The sequence below is a fragment of the Ixodes scapularis genome, unplaced genomic scaffold (genome assembly GCF_016920785.2).
Source record: "Ixodes scapularis isolate PalLabHiFi unplaced genomic scaffold, ASM1692078v2 PGA_scaffold1__304_contigs__length_218370807, whole genome shotgun sequence".
NCBI lineage: Eukaryota > Metazoa > Arthropoda > Arachnida > Ixodida > Ixodidae > Ixodes > Ixodes scapularis.
The window spans coordinates 80,434,542-80,454,455 of NW_024609846.1; the positions used below are offsets into that span (position 1 = coordinate 80,434,542).

At 44.1% G+C, this 19,914-nt stretch overlaps 1 protein-coding gene across 17 annotated transcripts in view; it reads left to right on the plus strand.

Annotated features, from left to right (window-relative positions):
- LOC8053486 (chromodomain-helicase-DNA-binding protein 4) overlaps positions 1 to 19,082 on the plus strand; it is a 78,923-nt gene extending 59,841 nt beyond the window's left edge. For 11 of the 17 annotated variants that reach the window (XM_040505167.2, XM_029983213.4, XM_029983214.4 and 8 more), the window contains exons 30-35: positions 374 to 506; positions 2,628 to 2,728; positions 3,394 to 3,488; positions 9,013 to 9,336; positions 11,739 to 11,771; positions 13,729 to 13,823. In XM_040505167.2, coding sequence (XP_040361101.1) covers positions 374 to 506; positions 2,628 to 2,728; positions 3,394 to 3,488; positions 9,013 to 9,336; positions 11,739 to 11,771; positions 13,729 to 13,799 — 757 coding nt within the window. In that variant the 3' untranslated portion in view covers positions 13,800 to 13,823. Of the gene's footprint in view, positions 1 to 373; positions 507 to 2,627; positions 2,729 to 3,393; positions 3,489 to 9,012; positions 9,337 to 11,738; positions 11,772 to 13,728; positions 13,824 to 17,650 lie in introns of those variants that run through there. The other 6 variants (XM_029983219.4, XM_029983224.4, XM_029983225.4 and 3 more) reach the window with 3 other exon arrangements.
- The last annotated feature ends 832 nt before the right edge of the window (positions 19,083 to 19,914 follow it).

The following is a 19,914-nucleotide window of genomic DNA, read 5'->3' on the forward strand; positions in this document are numbered from 1 at the left end:
GGTGAAGCAAAGGTGTGAGCTCAGGTTTAGGACATTCCGACCGCAACCTTTACCCAAAAGAATAGGTAAGATTCTGTTTAGGCTAGGGCACTTTTGTGCGAGAAGCACTGGCACACGTTAGATACTATCAGTGTGTGGTCAAGATACTGCTTCTTTGCTGTGGTCAAATGCCTTTATTACGAACTCTGGCAGAAACATTTGTCCTTTCCTGGTGCATCATTCTTTGCGCTACCCCCTGGGTGCTCTTGCCATTTGCAACTTTATGTTTAGTGCTATGTACAAAGAAAGTGTCTTCCCCGTGTTGGGTTATTTGTCTGTTTGTTCCCCACCTGCCTCTCTCTCGACGGTTGCGCCTTGACCCCGAGCGTACCAGGCACGGCTATGGGCGGTGGCAAGACATCCAGAATGACCCGGCCTTTTGCATCATCAACGAGCCCTTCAAGATGGACGTGGGCAAGGGAAACTTCCTCGAGATCAAGAACAAGTTCCTGGCCAGGAGGTTCAAGGTGGGAACTAGAGAAATGCCTTGCGTCACTCTACGCACCACTTTTTTACATGTTAGAAAACGACAGCATAGGGGGACAACACATATAAAACAAACATTGTAAGATAGTTCTGTCTGTGTTGTCTTTTGATGCTAGTGTGTTTTTCTAATTTGTTTCTTGTACTAACATGCCTGTAAAGAATTGGCGTTCTTTCTCGTAGGTATCGTGTGTAACACATATCTTTCTTAAATAGGCGAAACAGGCAAAAACAGACGAAGGGCATGAGGAACTGAGTGCACTTACAAGGTGTTGTTTTTAGTGCCCTTCGTCTGTGTTAGCACTGTTTCGCTTTTGTTCTGAATTGGTTTTCAATACCATGCCCATTACAGGATGCGTGGTTTCGCCTATGTATTTCGTGCAGCACGTAACTATGAAGCAATTTTTGAATAGCCTACATCCAAAAATCCTTGCACGCAGCACTGCACGCGTTGCATTATGGGGCCTTTTTGGCCGTGGAGAGGAGTGCCGTGGCTTCAGCACGCCCGCCTATACACTGTCTCACCTGCCAGTGCACTCAGACTTTTAGTAACACAACTATAGTACTTGGGAGATTTCGAGATCGGACTGCCCGCGAGATATTCGAGGCTTATCATATTAAAAAAATAGGACAGCAATGCGTGAGCCATCCTTCTCTGTCGTTGAGTGCCAAAAATGTGACATTCTTAGCTAACGCCTACGGCGAGTGAATTTCGTCTGCCGGAAGTGAAAAAGTGCCGTTTTCTGTATTTTTCTTTTCTTTCTATTCTTTTCCTTTTCTTTTCTCTTTTTTTGTTTCACGGGCATGCTTTACGGTTTCTTCCTTTTCCTTAGCCAAGATCAATCAAGCATGTTTATATTTTTGTTTTCTTTTTTCTTTTCTTATCAACTCTCATGTGGGGCCCATTCCTAAGGCTTCTTTCTTCTGCTCTTTAAAATAAATCAATTGCGAGTCAGCACTTTTTCGTTCTACCTGTCCTTTTCTCCTCCTCCGTGTTCTGTCTTCTACATAGGCCTACTAATCATGAGCAAGTATGCCACACGAGACATTTGTGAAATGTATGACATAAGTTTATTTATTTCCCCAAAATGGTGTTTATTGAGGGCAGTTTAGACAGCACATCACAACTTAAAACAAAAACTAAGTTTGTTCATCGGGCCAAGAAGTTTCTAATGTGAACTAGTAAGCAGGAAACCCATGAGCGATAAATCGGGCACTGCACAGCAGTTTCCATAGCAACTTGCGAGGATGCTGTGATGTGGACCTACGTTGTTCTGCCCCACCACAGCGTCCATGCAAGTTGCTGCGGACATTTTCCGCGTGGTGCCTGTTTTCATAACTTGTGGTGCCCTGTTTGAGCCCCGTTGAGAACGCTTTTTACCGAGCCGGTGCACTGTGCAGGAGCAACGCCCACGAAAGCAAGCTTCGTGGGTGTTGCCTCTCTGCAGTGCACCGGTGCTCAGAAAGAAGCACATTTAACAGGGCCACGCAAACAAAAAGTATGAATTACACAAAAACACACTTTGAATTAAGTGGCTTCGAATACATTAAAACATAGTGGGACAACCAAAAGTTGAAAATTTGTTTGAATTAACTGGAAGTATAAAATATTTGAGTTTAAATTTGATTGTGTATTTGATCGTGACGGAATGTCGTAAAGTGAGGTTGGAAGATAAAAATTGAAACGGCTGCCAATGGGATCCCAAAATGCTTAGCATGGCATTACGCCACCAGGATCAATTTTGCAAGAGGTCTAGTGGTATGCTTGTTTCAGTCTTACTTGGCTCTTTTATCTTGATGATTCAGAGCTCGCAGAAACCGTGATATACCTCGAATTAAGTGCATTTCAAATTAAGAAAACATTCGGACCATGCTGTGCCTTTTTCATATGTTTGTCTACAAGAAAAATGTGATTTTTGCCTGTTTTTGTCGCTGCAGATGTGCCCTGTAGGCATTCTCGTTACTTTTCGATTGCCCCTCAAATGTACAACTGACCAGAATTCGAATGAAGTGACTGAATTGGCTGTGTAGTGCCCAGAATTGTGTCTGTGTAAGGGAACAGCATTGGCTTGAGAGGATGGGTGCTCTCTGTCCTGTCCCTGCAGCTTCTGGAGCAGGCCCTGGTGATTGAGGAGCAGTTGCGCAGGGCAGCCTATCTAAACCTCACCCAGGACCCAAACCATCCGGCCATGGCGCTCAACACCAGGTGAGGCAAAATGGAACAACAAGCAAGCGGGCGTCATCCACTTTCTCCTCAAGCACCAGAATTGTCCGGAACTTGTGTTCTGCCCCGTACTAACGTCTGCTCGTAGCATCTAGAGACGTTGATGTACAGGAGCTTTGACTAAGTTGCGATCTTACCACATTTGGCTTTTCAATTTTTGCAGCCTAAGGTATAGTGGGCCAGTTTACTTTAGACGCATGTTCTTTTCTATGTTATCGAGTGTTTGCTTTGCAGCGAATGTGTGTCAACTTTATGCACCTCGGTTTTTATTGGAACAAGGATAACATGTTAGTGTTATCGGCTGTCATATGCACCATACAACCCAGTTATTCTGAATACGAAGATAGCATTTTGTTGCAGCTTGCATGTGCAGGTCAGCATCAAATGCCATACATTGATTACATTACTGGTGGTGGTTTTGAGGCAATGTGGTGAATACGCAAAAAAAAGTGTGAGTGCTTGTTCCGGTGAACTGTGTTGTATTCTGTAAATGTGATCATTTTGCTATATTTGAAGTCGTAAACGTGTTTCATGGTACAAGTTAACGAAATAATTTTTTTGTAATTATGGTGACGAAAATAAGCTGTCTCGGAGCGGAACTGTGACCTTCAAAGCTCTCGGAGTAAACAGACTGTTGGGAATTTCAGGTTTGCGGAGCTCGAGTGCCTTGCGGAATCGCACCAGCACTTGTCGAAAGAGTCCCTGGCAGGGAACAAGCCGGCAAATGCTGTCCTCCATAAGGGTGAGGCTTTCTTTAGTATTGCAGCTCGCTTTGCGGTCCTTTTGCAATACTCTCCCGGGACCACAGCCGATTACCGGCTGGCTTTTCGTCTACCTTTATTGGTCTACACTGGTGGCGTCCAGCTACTGTTATACTTCCTCACAAAAGGATTTGTGTGTCTTGCTAGCTCAAGTGTGTGCCTAGATGCAATTTGTCACTTGCCAAGTATCTGACGACGCAAAAATTAATTTCCGTTTAAATCTCAGTGTGCCTGCACGAGTTGATACAGTACAACCTCGTTATAACAAAATGGGATATAACAAACTAATGGATATAACAAAGCAATCGTAATTCCCCTTGCTTGCTAATAGTGGGAAGAAATGGACATTGGCTATAACAAACTAATGGTTATAACGAAATAATTACGACCGCTCCTTCAACTTTGTTATAACGAGATTTTACTGTGCTTTATAGCAAACAGACAAGAAGGTGATATTTTGGTGACTCGGGGGTGACACGCTGGACGATCCTGTGTCGTCGCCAACGGACCTATTGCAAAACGTAGAGTGCCACGACGGCAAGGAAATTTTGGGAACCCTCGGTACAGATTGCATGCTTTCTCGTTGCACCTCCTTGACTGCTTACACGTTGCGGCAGCTATTGCCAGCAGCCATCGCAGCCATCCGCTATCCCGCCGGAACGTCTTAAGTCGTTGGCAGCGTACCATAGCTGTGGCAGCGCAAACGCATCGCTAAAGGTAATTTGAATACAGTCGAACCTCGATATAACGAACTTCAATGTAACGAAATCCTCGATTTAACGAAGTATTTTATTTTTCATAATTTCTTGCCCATAGACCCCATGTATTTTTAGTCCCTATATAACGAAGTCTATTTTGCTGCTATTTCAATATAACGAAGCGCCATTGCCATAGAAGGCAATAAATAAATCAACTCTAAAAAACAACTTCGCAAAAAAATTGTGGTTAAAAAAAAAAAATTATGCGCAAACGCGAGCACTTGATAGGTTACTTCACGGGGACAGGCCTTCCAACGTTCCTAGGCTGCCCGAGGATGCGGCGCCGGTAGCGCCGGCGAGGCATGCGGCAAAGCGGATTTCGCGAGGCTGGCCAGAAAATGCCGAGCAAAAAGTTAACACGGCATTACAGCATCACCACTGACATTCACTGATCATCATAGTCCACTGTACCGCGTGTAGCGCGGGAGCCAACTTCAGCAGGGGAGCGACGTGCGACCGCGACCGCGCGATCGCACGGGCAGTGCCATCTAGGAGAAGACCGAGAAGACCGATTATCGTCTTGCGAGCGTGATGTAAAGCAAAGGCGCAAGCACACTGTGGGCGCAAAGGGGCAAGTAAACTGTGCGGGCAAGAATGCTGTGTCGGTTGGAAACATTGGCACCGCCTAAACTAAACAGCTCTATTTTTCAACTGGGCGGTTCACTCACGTGCTTGCTGCCATAAGGAAACGTAAAGTTATTTCTTTGGATGAGAAAGCAAACGTTTTGGACGCCATCCTGAAGCAACTGCCGAGATCACGAGCACTCGGGAAGTGCTCGACGCAATGGACGTACTGAGGAGGTACACGGCGTCGCATGGGCAGCAAGATGCCGTGCAAGCGCTCTGGGCGCTCGCGGACTACTTTGCCCCTAAATAAATGTCATTTTCGGTGAGTTTTCAAACCCGTAAAATGTTTCGGAATTTTTTTTTTTTTTTTCGCATGCTATAGCTAAATTTCGATTTAGCGAAATTTCAATGTAACGAAGTAAATTGCGAATTTTACCGACTTCGTTACATCGAGGTTCAACTGTACTGTAAACGACTTAATTTTTGCGGGCTCAGATTTTCGCGAATGAGGCCAAAGCTGAAAATTTGAAACCATTCGCGGGTTCTCATTTTTGTGAATCGAGTGTAGCTTCTGCAGCGTTCACATATTGCCCGAATTGTTGGCGGGTTGTATTTTCCGCGAATTGTAGGCGATTTGCGAAATTCACGAAAATTAGGTCCTCGCAAAAATATAGTTGTTTACAGTGCATTATTGGTCGTAACTTACCTTCACATCTTGCAGTCTCACAAAATCCACTTATTTTGCACCGCGACCGTGGCAGGGTTCGACTAGGTTCGACAAAGCTTTGGCGCAGCAGAGGACAGAGACTGTGTGGTACAAAGGAGAGAGATAAAAAAAAAAGGGGGCAGACCCTCTCCTCCATGCTCTCGTCGTTTGTCCGAACGACTCGGCTCTGGGGTGCTGGAACGTTGTTACTATGTAACCTGTGCCTGCTCGCGTATGCCACGTGGTAGCGGGAGGAAAGACGATAACAGGGGCATACCGAGTACTCCCATTATTCGTCGCGTGGCGTGCGCGGGCTTTTGGGATTTTTGCATGGGTTTATTGCAGGTCGAGGGTTATGAGAATTTAGTATGGTAGGACAACAGGATGGTACGAGGATTGGTGCTAAAGCGGAGAGTTAAATCTGATGCGGTGCACATTATCTGGTGAGTCTACATTACAAGTGGCACGGGGCAACGTGCTCTCGCTGCATTAATCACCACAATTTGTAAGCACAATTAGCAGCGCTGCAATACCTTGTCGTAAATACGAAAGGAGGGTTTCCGCCCCCGCTTCTATTGTCGTAGGCTCGAAATGGGGTTCTGCTGGTCTGGGCTCTGGTGTGTACTATCGAAGAAAGAGAATTAGATGTTTGTTTTGACAGTGTAAGGCCGGTCTGTCTTTGAAGTGGTGACTCCGGTTTATGCTGTTGATGAGAAAATTAGCCAGTGCAGCACCTCCGCTTGCCTGGGATCTTTAGCACGTATCACGCAGTAGCGATCAGAGTGTTGAATTGGAACTGAACCGAAAATCAGAACCAAACCATTACTTTTTGCCGAACCGGAACTGAAGCGAACCAATATCTTTGCCGCCATCTTGGAGCTGGACCGGAACTGAACTGGGAAAAATAGGACGGTAACTGGTTCAAAAAGGTTCACGGTAATTGCTCTTTGTATTACAAGATGAATGTATGAGAAACGAATATTGGCAGCTGTACTTCAATGTACAGTCAAACCCAGTTACTATAGTGATCCCACATATAACGACCCATCGGTTGCAACGACCAGCTTTTAGAAAATATATGAATTCAAGGCCGCACCTATTAAAATTGCATCCAGATAAAACAACCATTTTTCAAAGCATCATACTGTTAGAGCATACACTCAGAGCCCGCTTTCAGAAAAAAAAAAAAAAAAACTCCCGTGCGCAAAAAAGAAAATAGAAAGTGCTGCGGGAGATGCTCAGGTCATTTCCACGGCTGCGTGGCATATTTCCCCGGGGAAGAAACAGAACTACAAAAGCAAAAACGCCCTCCCAGGTCGCATAGTCCTCCGATTGTGCGTGCGCGGTAAAGGGAAGATGAGAAGAAAGAGAATGTTAACTCTCACCCCTTCCTGCATTTGTTCGTTCTATGTTTGCAAACTCTGTATGTACTCAATGACGTTACATAGCTAACTCTGACACCTCTGAGTAGCCCTTATGCCCCACTCTTTGCTGACTTTTATGCGAAGGAGTGACATCATGTTAACATTTTTGTTTACGAAGAGTTAACTCTCAAGTTCCCATCGGAAGAGACATGGAAATAGCGCAACGTCGTTCAACAAAGGTGCCGACTGGAAACAGCTGCAGTGGCAGTTTCTTTTGGTTTTCAGTACGTCTCGGTCGGCACAATAGGAAGTTTTAGTGGACCGTTTCCGCAGCCCGCTAAGCACGTGGATAGCTCTCCGTAATCCGCCACAAGACCTTGAATTATGGAGACAAGGCTGGTGGCGCGCATGCGCAGCTGCGGCGTTTTCTTTACAGATAACCATAGCGTAGCGGAGGAGAAAAACAATCTACTCCTATCGTCTGAAAGTGGAGGCTTCGTGCCCAAGAAACGGAAAGCAATTGAGATAGGCACAAAAGTGAGCATACTTTGCAACATTCGCTCCGGAGTACATCATGGCCGTCAAGGACCTAGTTTTTGCAAGAGGAGTTCCGGAGGAATACGCGTGCCACCTGGACAACCTCGGACAGACAGTCGAGCGCACTACTTTACAAAAGCAAGCAGCGATCACTAGTTTCTTTAAATAAAGAGCTGGGATAGTGAAACTGCCAATACCAGCTTCATAATCCTTATTTGTAATGTGTTTTAAAGGTAAGTCCAGATATAGCAAACTACTGATAGAACGACCACCTTTCGCGGAACTATCACATTCGTTATGAGTAGGTTTGACTGTAGGGATCAAATTGTCATATACCAAATTGCAGTTTATGAGAAATTGTGGGTTTTCGTTGCACTTTTGATTCGGCACTATGATCAGTTGTGTGTCACATGGTGATGTGACATCTTGGTGTCAAGACATGTTGTCGAGTAATGTCACATGACGTGGCCCCGTGACGTGGTCACGTGATTCACTGCATCAAGTTGGCTTAAATTGAGAATGTAACTTTATTTATTAGCGTTGTTGACACCGTGACATCACATGGCATCACGACTTTTCACCGCAAGTCACGTGACACTGTGACATACTCGATTGTCATGAGCCTGAGTCACGTGCTTGGGTTCATGACAATCAGCACTGCCAACCGTACCGAAAAACCCAGTATAACTTTTAACTATCTGAAAGGTTATACTGGGGGGTAAACGATGCTGGTCAGGAAAACAAGCATTGTGATTGCCACTCAATGTTTCTACCCAAAATTTAGACTGAAAGGGCTTGTCCTAAAGCCTTTGTGACATTTTGAAAACAATAATGCTTTCAGCTCAGTCGCGTCGTCATCATATGTATAGTGAAACATGTTTCGTAAACTGGATTTCACAATATATACGGCGAGAAGATGCCCATTCCATGATATTATGCACTGTAATTAATTCCCGAGTTCAAGAACACTACTAGAATTCAGCTTTTAATAGTGCGACTGAAAGTTGTACCAATCACGGGTATTTTAGGCGACCTACCAGACTGATGACATTTCAATTCAGGTAAAATAGAGTGAGGTAAACGTATAGATGTTGAGTCAGATAAACACAGCATTTTGTATGTTGATCTAGCTTTTCGTTTACTGTTTCGTCCTAATTAAATAATGCAATTTCTTATTTTTGGTACTTCGAAATAAAAGTGGATAGTACAAATGATAAAAAGCTATATAGTTACTGATTTCATGGTTGAACTAGTGCCTATTGCCAAAACAATGTGAAAAATATATGATCAATTTAATGGTTCAAACTGGATCGAACTATTATTTTTGTTCCCCGGAACTGAACCGAAAAACTTGAACCTGAACCAAACCAATAAAACTTTTGCTCTGACACTCTGGTAGCGATACACAACTGCAAGCTGATAAGACGCTCATTCATATCGAAACGAACAGGGGTGCGGCTTGAACTTGGGATCCTCCCAGCCACGGTGTGCCGACACGTTTGGCCGCCGATCTCCAGCTGTGTTCCGTTGCCTTAAGCTCACAGGAGGGTCTGCCCCCCTCTGTTGCCCCCAGTGCTGAACCAGCTGGAGGAGCTGCTGAGCGACATGAAGTCGGACGTGAGTCGGCTGCCCGCCACGCTGGCGCGCATCCCGCCCGTGGCCCAGCGCCTGCAGATGTCCGAGCGGGGCATCCTGTCGCGCCTGGCCGGACAGCCGGGCACTGCCCTGGCGGCCCCGCCGCCGCCACCGCTGCAGGCCGCCGCCACCTCGGCCGCCAACGCCGCCGCCAGCGCCCAAGGCACCGCCCCCTCCTCGGCCGCCGCGGCCGCTGCCGCAGCCGCAGCGGCTGCCGCGGCCGCCGCCTTCTCGAGCCAGTCGGCCCTCGCCCAGGCCTCAGGTTTGTTCCCCAAGAAATGAGACGGACGGAAGACCACTAACACCGCAAGACGCTGCTCTCTTTGCCTTGGCCTCCTCTTCCTCCTTTCTCTCATCCTCCTCATCCTCTTGATCTGGACGAACCTCCACATTCTGCCCCGTCTGCTCATTGCCCAGTTCGTCGCTTGCTCCCGCGTGCGGCGAGTCGTAAAACGGATCAGGAGCGATCGCGGTGCGCGGCGAAGCGGCAAGACTTTGCCTGCGAGTGGTGGCTAGGGATGCTAACTCTGAGCTGGTCCTGTTTTTAGCTTCGTTGTCTTCGACTGTGACGACATGCTTCCCCTTTGCTCTTGTGCTTCGCAGATAAAGATCTGCTGGAATGTGTTTTCTTTTTTTTTTTTTTCTTTTTGTTTTGTGTTTTATGATGTGGAAGGACACTTAACCTCACCTTGCTCCTTCCCAAAACTTGATGCAGACTTTTTTTTTTTGGTGCTAAATGTTGGAAGTTTTGACAGCTATTTCATGAATGTGCGTCCTACCAATTTGGAGGCGTCGGAAGTGTTTCTCGTGGCCCGTGTTCCGTGCATTTGTTTGTGTCAATGCTCTGCAGTGGTGTTTCTTTTTTTTTTTTTTTTTTTGTCATTTATTTTTTTGGGGGACAATAGGCATGCTTGCTGGTTGCTCTGGCACCTTTTTATTACTGCATGAAAATTATTAAATTTTTTTTTTCTCCTAATGCAATACTTTATTTTTTTGTGCTTGTATTATATTGTTAGGTGTAATGTGGTCTGTTTCTTGCATAATAGCGACCTTATTTGATGGCAGCTTGTTTGAATTATTATTCTCGCTTTATTTCAAATTGTGTTGCACTTTTTTTTTTTTTTTATCTTGAAAGTGTTAAAGTTTTTTGAAGAGCGAGGCAAAGGACAGATGTGGAAGTTTAACAACTATCAGAACTTCCTTTCTCTTTCTTTATTTTTTTTTTTACTAACCTTTTAACCTTTTGCAGTTACTTGCTGCTTCTGGTTCTTATTTTGCCTTGTCTCTTTGCTTAGGCATGGCTGGTGCTTGTGCCTTGTCGGTGTAGCCTGCCTGTTACGCTGTTTGTGCATGTTTGGCGGGCACCTTTGTTGATCACCTAGTAGCCTCTTGTGAGGAACTAGCAATCTAATAACCTTTGAGCCTTCTGTGAGGAACCAGCAAGCTAAGAACCTTTGTTCATAGGTCATGATCCTGGCATGTCAGTCTAAACAGGAAAAACTGGTTTGCGCTTGCATTTAGTCAGACTGTACTTTTTTATCCGATAGGTAGCTCAAACTATTTTTTTTTTTATTACTGCAATTGTCAAGAATCTCTCAGAGATGCAAAAATTACTGAATTTCTAGAATTGCAGCTTAATCGATCGTTCCTGGCTACTGTTTTGCCATTTCATTACTGACAGTATGCCCTTTTTTTTTGCTTAGCTTTGTGAGTCAAAATTAATGTTATTTTTTTCCTAAGAAGCACAATTTTCTGTCATATTTTCTGACACCAACGAGCACCCAGTGTATTGTACAGCTTGCTTTGACAAGAGATTCTGTTTTCTATAACCAATAATGGCATTTTGAGTTTTCTGCACATTCATTGTAAAGAAAAGAGATTCACCAAAGAATTTAATTAAAGATTTTCTAAGAGGTGGTTTGAGTGTTGCGTGTTCATTTGTGTGTGCATGTTCGCAAGGCTGATGCATGTTTGCCGTGACTTGCTAGCCATTTGAAACTGCCGCGCTATGCAGCACGAGTTTTGTTGTGTTCGTTTTGCATGACGACCAGATAACCCTCTCGATTGCTTTGTGCAATGCAAGCTTAAAGCATCTCCAGACAACGTTGTAGAACCAATCAGCTGGTGGGTGTAGAGGGGGGGAGGGGGAAAGGAAAGGGAAGGGGGCAGCACCGTGATTTTGATTTTTGTATTTGATAAATAGGGACATGGTTTTGATAGCTGGGCTTCTGTGCTGCTCGTGCTGGCTTGGCTGCTGCATTTTCATAGCTTCATTCTCTTGCCAAAATCTGACTACTAGTAGCCTAGCATAGTATTAAGTTTGCTGTTCACTAAAATTGGAAATACATATGCTGGCTCGTAAAAAAAATGTTTCAAGCAGCCACTGACAATGTAATGCATAGGTTTTTTTGGGCTTTGTAAGTGGCAAGTTTTCAGTCTGCGTATATTTCTTATGCTCGGTATCAGTTCAATGGTTCAGTGGTTAAAAAAAAAAAATACATACATATATTTTTCCAGTGAATTTGTTTTTGAGGGAAAACAGCCCTTCACTCTTTCGAACCTTGACCCAGTGTTTTGCAGACCGAAGTGCCATTGTTCTTTCGTCGTCGAAGTTGTGCAGCAGCCGTTTTTTTGTTGTAAATGTTGCTTGTTTTTGCTTTGTAGACACTGTTCCTCACCTGCTGAGCAGGTTTCTTGGTAAGAGTTCTGAAGCATGCTCATTTCATTTCGCATGCTTGAGCAAGTCGCACAACCAGCCACGGTTGCTTAATACTCCTCTCACAGTGGCGTTGTGGTGCTGCCTCCGCGGGCGACGCAGCGGCACGTCTCGCACTTCATATTTCTGTCATTTTGGAGATATGTCGGCATATATTCATGCCCATCTCGTGCAATACTTTTTATCACTCTTGTCTCGTATTGAGCTTCGGTGAATGCAAGAACTTGCAAGTTTAAACGTGCACTTTGCACCGCGTGAGCTGATGCTATTTCGGGCTCTAATTGCAGCTGAACCAGAGATCAAACGAAAGTGAGTTGCAATGATTAGAAGCATGTCTCATAAAGTTATTAGCTCCGATTATGTGTCGAAAATGAATTTAACAATTTGTTCTATCGACAGAAAGAGAACTTTCCTAAATTACCTTCAGTTCAACTTTTGTTGTTCTTGTACATCCAACGAGCAAAGCTTCGTACCTACAGCTCACTGTGTTGAGTCATTTCAGTGTTAGAAAGTTGCTCAGCCGAGAGGCAGGTGGACAACCTAGTTGGTCGACAGATAATGCTATAGGCATGCAGGTTTCAGTAGAAGTGTGAGGCCTCGTGGATAAGGATATATTGCCAGCTGCATACCACGTGCATGGCACTGAGCTCAGCTTGATGTTCAACTTCTACCTGTTCTACTACTTTCTAATTCGCCTGATCCATCACGCTTTAGTAATTTAGTGATATTGGTGCCGTAAAACAGCTTTTGGTTGCGTGTTAACCATAGGCAGTCTAAATAAGACTAAGACTTTGTCTTTCAGTGGGGCATGGTTGGTAAAACACTAAATCTATCAAATTTACCTTTTTTTGTCTATTATTCGTTCGGTCTACTTGGTTACAACACCAGCTTCGCTCGACTGTAGGCTAGTCACAACTGGTGTATTGCCTCCGACCACGTCTAGTAAGCGCATCGTCGTGCTAGAAAAGAGTGCAGCAAATGAAATTCAAGCCTCAATGTGATGCACATTTCACTGCATAGTTTGATTGCTGCACTTGTGCTGCTACTCCTAAAACGGTCGCTAGTCTTCACCAGTTTTCACGCAGTCACCAAAAGTAAGGTCTAGAACGTGGCTCCGTGCAATGCTATGAGGCATTGAGCAACTGTGGCTGCGTTGGCGATCGTACAGACGTAGCCATAACTCTGTCCGCCCTCGTGGCTCCACTAACGGGGTTCTTTCCGAGCGACGGACCTTGCGCATAACCCGGCAGCATTTCGTCGAGACGACAGGGACCCTAATGTGGCTACTGACCTCGCGTAACTTGTTCTAAAATATAACTTTTTGTTGGACGAAACTTTTTTTTTTTTTTTTTTTTCTGGGTTTATAGCGGCAGAGGTGCGCGTTAGGGGCAGCGTAACTAAACTAGTAATCGTATTCAATAGCAGCCTCAGAAACACCAGGCGTGGCTCGTCGTGTTCGCACTCCTTGCTTTGTTTTTTGTCGTCCTTATCGGTTAATAATACTGCGGTCTCGGTTCCATAACGAAAAGTGGAAAGTGTCGCACCAGCAGGGGCCCACATTACAACCAACGAATTGTAACACATAGGAATTGGATGTATCGCTGCCAGCACTTGTGCGTAAGGTCCTCTCTCCGGACAACTGCTCACTTTCATTGAGGCCAGTTCAAACTAGCAGGACACTAGGTTAATGCATAACATAGCACAGCGTAACACCAAACGAGCCGGCTTCGACCGTTTCGAAATGTTTCTCGCTTCAAATGCCAAAATGAGCGGGTGAAAGCCCCGTCCGTTCACTGGTGTGAACTGAAGCCTTCGTAAAATGAGCACGGTGATGGGATGTGTAGTGGGCGAGCAGGTCGTTTGTTCTCCGAACTTAATGTCCTCTCTCTTCTCTCTTCCCCCTCTCCCTCCCCCAACGTCCCATGTCGACCGTTGCAGGATATTCCAGTGGAGCTGCGTCTTCGTTGATGGCCGGCAACTTCCCGCACCCATTTCGGGGTCAGTACTAGTCGTAATCACGGCTAATCAGGAATGTAAGACATGCTTTCGCTTCTTCCCTTTTTTTTTTCTTTTTTTTTTTTTTTTAATGGTGCTGCACGGCATGGTTGGTTCTGCCGCCTATTCTGGCGTACTGAACGGGGTGGGGAATTGAGTATTTGAACCTCTAGCCCTGCATTTGGATGGAGAATGAGCATTCTGTGATGCATGGTTTATTTTTGCCGTGAAGAAGAATGGCGTACGAAAAAATTTTGCGGGGCACCCTATTACAATTATTAGTAGCTACATTTTTGTCATACTGATAAGCACCTCACTGTCACCTGTACAGAATGAGACACAGTTAAAAAGAGCAAGCAAGCACTGTTTTCTTGTGTTCTTTTGCAATTTAAAGACCATAATGAGAACTAGTTGTATAGCAAAAACTTCTCAGTCGGGGCGCTTAGCCAAGTAATAAGGGCCCCTTTGCCTTAGTAGAATGCAAAAAAGCATCAATGTATGAATTTTAATTACTATTTACTTAAGTCGTAGCTTCTGTTCTCTTTTTGTATTACTATGCTTCCATAGTATTTATTTGATCATAGATGTTGGAAGTTGGAGCTTAGTCATATCTTCATATTTTCTGAGCTTATTTGGATCTTTCATGGGCACTTTCATCATAGTTTGTGCTCTTCAAAATATGCGAATGAATGAACCGTATTTTATCAAATGAAATGAGGTCTACGAAGCTGTTGAAAGACAAATTCTTTGGTGGAGCCGGGATAGGAACTCCAAGCCTCCCAGTATCAGGTCAGTTATGCTAACTACTAGTGGCTAGTTTACCTGTGGCAGAGTGGTGTAGTGGTTAGCATGCCTGGCTGGATATTGGGAGGCCTAGTGTTACACCCCGCACCTCCAAAGGGTCTGTCTTTCTGCGGCTTCGTAAACTCTGTTTCATTCAATAAAGTACAGTTCATTCATCTGCATATATTCTGTAATTTCTTAGATCTGTCATACACATTGTGAAAGAATGTTTCATTTGCCTTCCCAGAGATTGTGAGGCAGTAGGCTAAGCAAATTTTAACAAAATTTTGGAGGTGCCTTTGATCCTCGATACACGGTCGCAGAGTGGGCACTGCATCTTAACGTAAACTCAGTTGCTGGAACTTAATCATCCTGGCCCATATTTGAAGAACCATTTAGTAGACTAATTTTAGGGTGCATTATTCCAGTAGATAGATCTGTGATTACCCTAGATTTTCTCAAAAGGCACTTGATAATGACTGCTCTTGTAATTGCAACTGCTTCTGAGCTTGCAGAAGAAAATTTGTAACGTGCTACTGTAAAGTTCCAAAAGAACGCCCACTCAAAATGAAGAGATAAATGGTGAAAAGGGGTGGGCTATCTTTGGGGATGCCACAGCAAAACTTTATCAAAAATTAATGAACACCCTGGCACCGGTTACAAACCACGTGACACGGGAACTGATGCCGCAGATCGCGGACGCCGCATTCGCGTTTCACGGTGCGTTAAGCACGCGGGAATTTGCTACGAACTCCAGTGTCACGGGAAAGGATACCGCAGGTTGCGGACGTAGCAGATTTGACGGTGTGAAGGACCCGCGGAAACCCGTCGAGAACTCGCATCTCGTGAAAACGGGTATCGCGGATGTACAAGGTTACACTTTTACGGTGCAATAAAGATGCGGGAACCCGCTACAAACTTGCCTCTCACGGGAACTGATATCGCACGTGCAGATCGCACACAAAAATGGGGGAATCTGCTACAAACGAGTGTATTTTGGGAACAAACACTGCAGATCACGAACTCAGCAGAATCATATTTCACAATGCAATATACACGCTAGTCTAAGTCGCGTAAAATTGAGATTGCGGACAAAAATGCGGGAATCCTCTACAAACTTCGTGTTGTTGGGAACGGATACCCCAGATCGCGGATGCAGCAGATTCACATTTCACATTGCGTCATGCACGCGGGAAAAACTCTCGTGTTACGGGAGTCGATATTGCACGTGCAGATCGTGGACAAAAACATGGGAACCCGCTGTGAACTCGCTTGTCAGACGTGCCGGTACAGCGATTGCGCAATGGGTGTGATTCCCGTCTGACATCGCGTGATGTCAGACGGGAATCGCACCCATTGCTGCATGCATTCATTGGGGTAGGGCTGTGTTTAGGAATTTTTATGTCGCAGAACAGATATTTAGCCAGGAAAACGGGATAGGCGATTTCTCGGAGGCGGCCATTGTCTCGGAACTTTACGGTAGACATACAGACAAGAATACACCAAGATGCATTAGCAGTTCTCTTTTTCTAATTGTGCAAACATTTTTAAATATCTTACATTTTTGTTAAAACATTATTAAAAAATGTGCTTCATTTTTTAATATCTTTTTCACCAGTGTTATTCTAAGTGAAATATAAATTAAAGAATGATTGTTTTAGTGCAAAAGTAACTACAACATCGTCTTATCTCTGATCGAAATGTGGGGACAAGTTGCGTACAATATGTATTTGCGTCTTTTTTTTTTTTACTGGGTGCATTTGTTGGCTCGCGAGTCCATGTAAGGGACCTCATAAATCCATATATTAAGATACCACAAAAGCACCCTCTTCGTTCAAGCGCCCACGATTAACATTTCCCAAACTTGGGAATTCTGCAAATTATTTGTTAAGCGGCCGATTTGATCGGACACGCGCCTCTGCTTAGGGTAACCCGATTTTCAGTGAAAGTTGGGCGGTTATTCCCCCGGTATTTTATGATATATGGCACTACGATTTAGTAGAGCTGCCCATAGCCACATTTAGTAGAGCTGCCATATTAGAGCCACTAAATAAGCTACGCTTCAGAGTAACGACATTTATCCTTGGAGCTTAAGATCATGGTTGCCAGTTACATGAAGCTTTGTCTGAAATCGAAAGAAACTCATTTCTGTCCTCCACAAATGTTTAAACAGTTCATGACGGAGCAAAGAAATATTGCCTGAGCTTCCCAACACCGACTCTAATGCTGAGGAAGTCCCACTTTTGAATCGTGACGATTGGCAGTTGCGTCTGCTCTGCACAAGCACCAAGATGGCGGCGCCCACAACCTAATCAGGGAACAGAGTGCCGATACTCTAAGCGTAGCTCATTTAGTTGATCTAGGTAATGCATTTGATGTATCAAGATTTCAAATAATAAAATTCTAATTAAAAAGTGGCAAAAAATAATGCTTGTTCGTACCTATAGCATCCGTCTGCAAATGACACGCGTCTGATTGGTGTAACAGATAGCAGCAGCGGTCCACAAAGGGTGTTTGCATAACCGAAATAAGCCAGCAAACTATCTTTTCCGTTTGGATTTGTGTCTATTCAATGCATTTTATTAGTAATATAACACAATCATGCACTGACAACTAACACCGAAACATGAATCCTGTTTATTCAAAAAGATTGCCTCCTTTGGCGAGAACGCTGATAGCTTCCTTTGAGCGTTACGTCAATCAGACATGTTATTTGCAGATAGACACTATAAGTATGAAGAGAAATTCTTAATTCTTTACATTTTACTTTAGAAAGTTAATTCTTCGTAATTTTGATACATACGCAAAATGCACAAGTTGCAGGCATTTCTATAGTAAATCATAGTGTGATATATGAAGAAACCATTTCTGCTGCCAATTGAAAAGGCCAATGTGCCATTGGCCCCACTCGTTACATGAAACATTTCTTTTGCATTAAATGCCTTTGAACAGGTTGCAGTTGCAATTTTGTGGGCGCTTTATGTGACCTCTAATGTGAGAAAAACATTGTTTTCACCAGAGATTTCTCTATAACTATGTTTCGGTCTCTGAAAGTATGTTTCCACCTCTCTGTCTCTTGCAGAAAAGTGAGCTGCGAATGAAAGGACCTTGTACAGTTCCAACGAGAATCAAACAAGCCTCCTTTGACGAATCGGCGGACAGGCATTGCCAGATTCATCGCATTTCATTCGACTTTGTTCCTTTTGTTGGATGCAGCCGGCCTTCATTTCTCACTATCCCGACCAAAACCCTCGTTTTCATTGCGGCCCACCGAGCCGCCAGCGGGTCGCTCTTGGCGGAACCAAAGTCCGGACCTCGCTTCACACACACCTTTCGTGCGCTTCAATCTGTTTTCAACGGTTCCTCTTTTTCTTTTTCCTCTCTTGGCAGTTGGGATTATCGCGACATAGGCACAACTGCCAACGACAGTTGCTTGTCAAAGATCGACGAAGAGTAATTTTTTTTATATCTCGATCCCTCTCTCTTGCTACTTTCCTTCCTGTTGTCGTTATTCCCCATCTTCGTTTTCTCCCTCACTGTGCCATTGTGTTCATTCAAAGTGTTTTTAAGGTGCTTTCACGCTCTTTCCCGGCGCTTCTCGGACTTGCTGAGAAACCCCGACAAGTCTCGTGGACTTACGAAGATCTGTTTTATCAAGGTTTTAACGAAGAGAAGGAAAAAGAATGTAACGTCCGCTCAAGTGCGATGTTGTCTATTTTGATACGAAGCCAGCGGTTTGGAATGCCCGCGAGGCTTTCGGACAGGTTCCCGTTTTTCGTTTTCAGTGCACAAAGGTTTTCCCGCAGCGCAATATCAGTTTCGCGATTGTGATGCCAGCTTTTCCCTCCCTCGTCCTCTACCTTTTTTTTTTCCTTGCGTTTTTTTTTTTTTTTTCGAGTGGTCGTGCTTTAGGAGTCGTTAAGCTCTGGCTATTGCAGGAGAAGACCCAATACCACAGTGCCGCTGAATCATCAATTTCGTTGCAGGTCTGTGTTGTAAGAAATGACTTTTGATAGCCTAATATATGTCGGGAATCCGCAAAACGAAGGGCTAAAAAAAAAAAAAAAAAAAAAAAAGTCGTAGGGAGTACTGCGAAAGATTGCATGCATGGACCATCAACAACTGTTGAGCTATTTAAGTGTTGCGAATGAGCTTTCACATGTCTGGGAGACTCTTTTTCACAAAGCTGGGGTCTGAGTTGTCGTACCTCGCAGATGGAGAAGTCCTTTCCGTACCCGTGAAAATTAGTTTCCTTGGCCAGTTGTGGTAGATGAGTTGGAGCGGGGTCTACAGGAACATCTTTATTTTCACTGTGATCATTCTGATTTTTTTTTTTTTTTCACACATTATTTGCCGTTGATTTGTCCTTTTTATTGTGGCAGTGTAGGTGATACAAAGCTCTTCTAGGTGTGCAGGTGTCTTTCTGTACCAAGTTTTTTTTCTACCTGGTTTGGTACTTGTAGCAGCCATTTTCCCGTGTATAGTCGTCAAAATAAATCATCATTTCTACCAAACTATGCTTGCAAAGTTTATTTTTTCCTTTTTTTTTTTTTGTCGGGTTTTACTTGCACAAGAAAATTTCTTTCTTAAATTGCAATATATATATATATTTTTTTTTCCTGTGGGTTTGAAAACTTGCTAGTAAGGACAGTTGCATACTATTTCTAGCCCTGCTTCTGAAGGAGTTCCAGGTGAAACCTTCAGCTACTTTTAAATTTTCAGGTTGCCCAAATGACAGAAATGAATTCGTGTATAGTATTTGCAAAAAAAAAAAAAAAAAAAAAAAAAACATTGCTTGTATGGCGGTAATTACATTCCTTTTGAACTTCATTTCATTTCATTTCATTTATTATACCCTCAGGGCCCGAAGGCATTACAGAGGGGGAGAGCAACAAGAAGGTTAATGCAAACAACATAATACATATTTAGACACACTCAGTAATAAAGTAATTAGTTATTGTACTTTTAAAGAGCTCAGAGTCCGTGATAATGGCGATCGACCGGGGAAGGTGGTTCCACTCCTGGGATGTACGGGGAACGAAAGATGAATAAAACGTGGTTGTGATAGAGTTAGGAATGCCCACCTTATGTTGATGATCAAGACGGGAGGAAACATAGGCAGGCCGAGCAATTATTTTGTCGCACAGGAAAGAATTATGGTGATACATTTTATGGAATAGGGAAAGACGAGAATTTTTACGACGTAGGGATAAAGGTGGTAAGGAGAGAGTTGTTTTCATAGAGGTGACGCTAGCGGTGCGGTGATAGTTTGTGAGGATGAAACGAGCGGATCTGTTCTGAACGGCTTCCAATGTAGATACGAGAGTGACTAGTCCGGGATCCCAG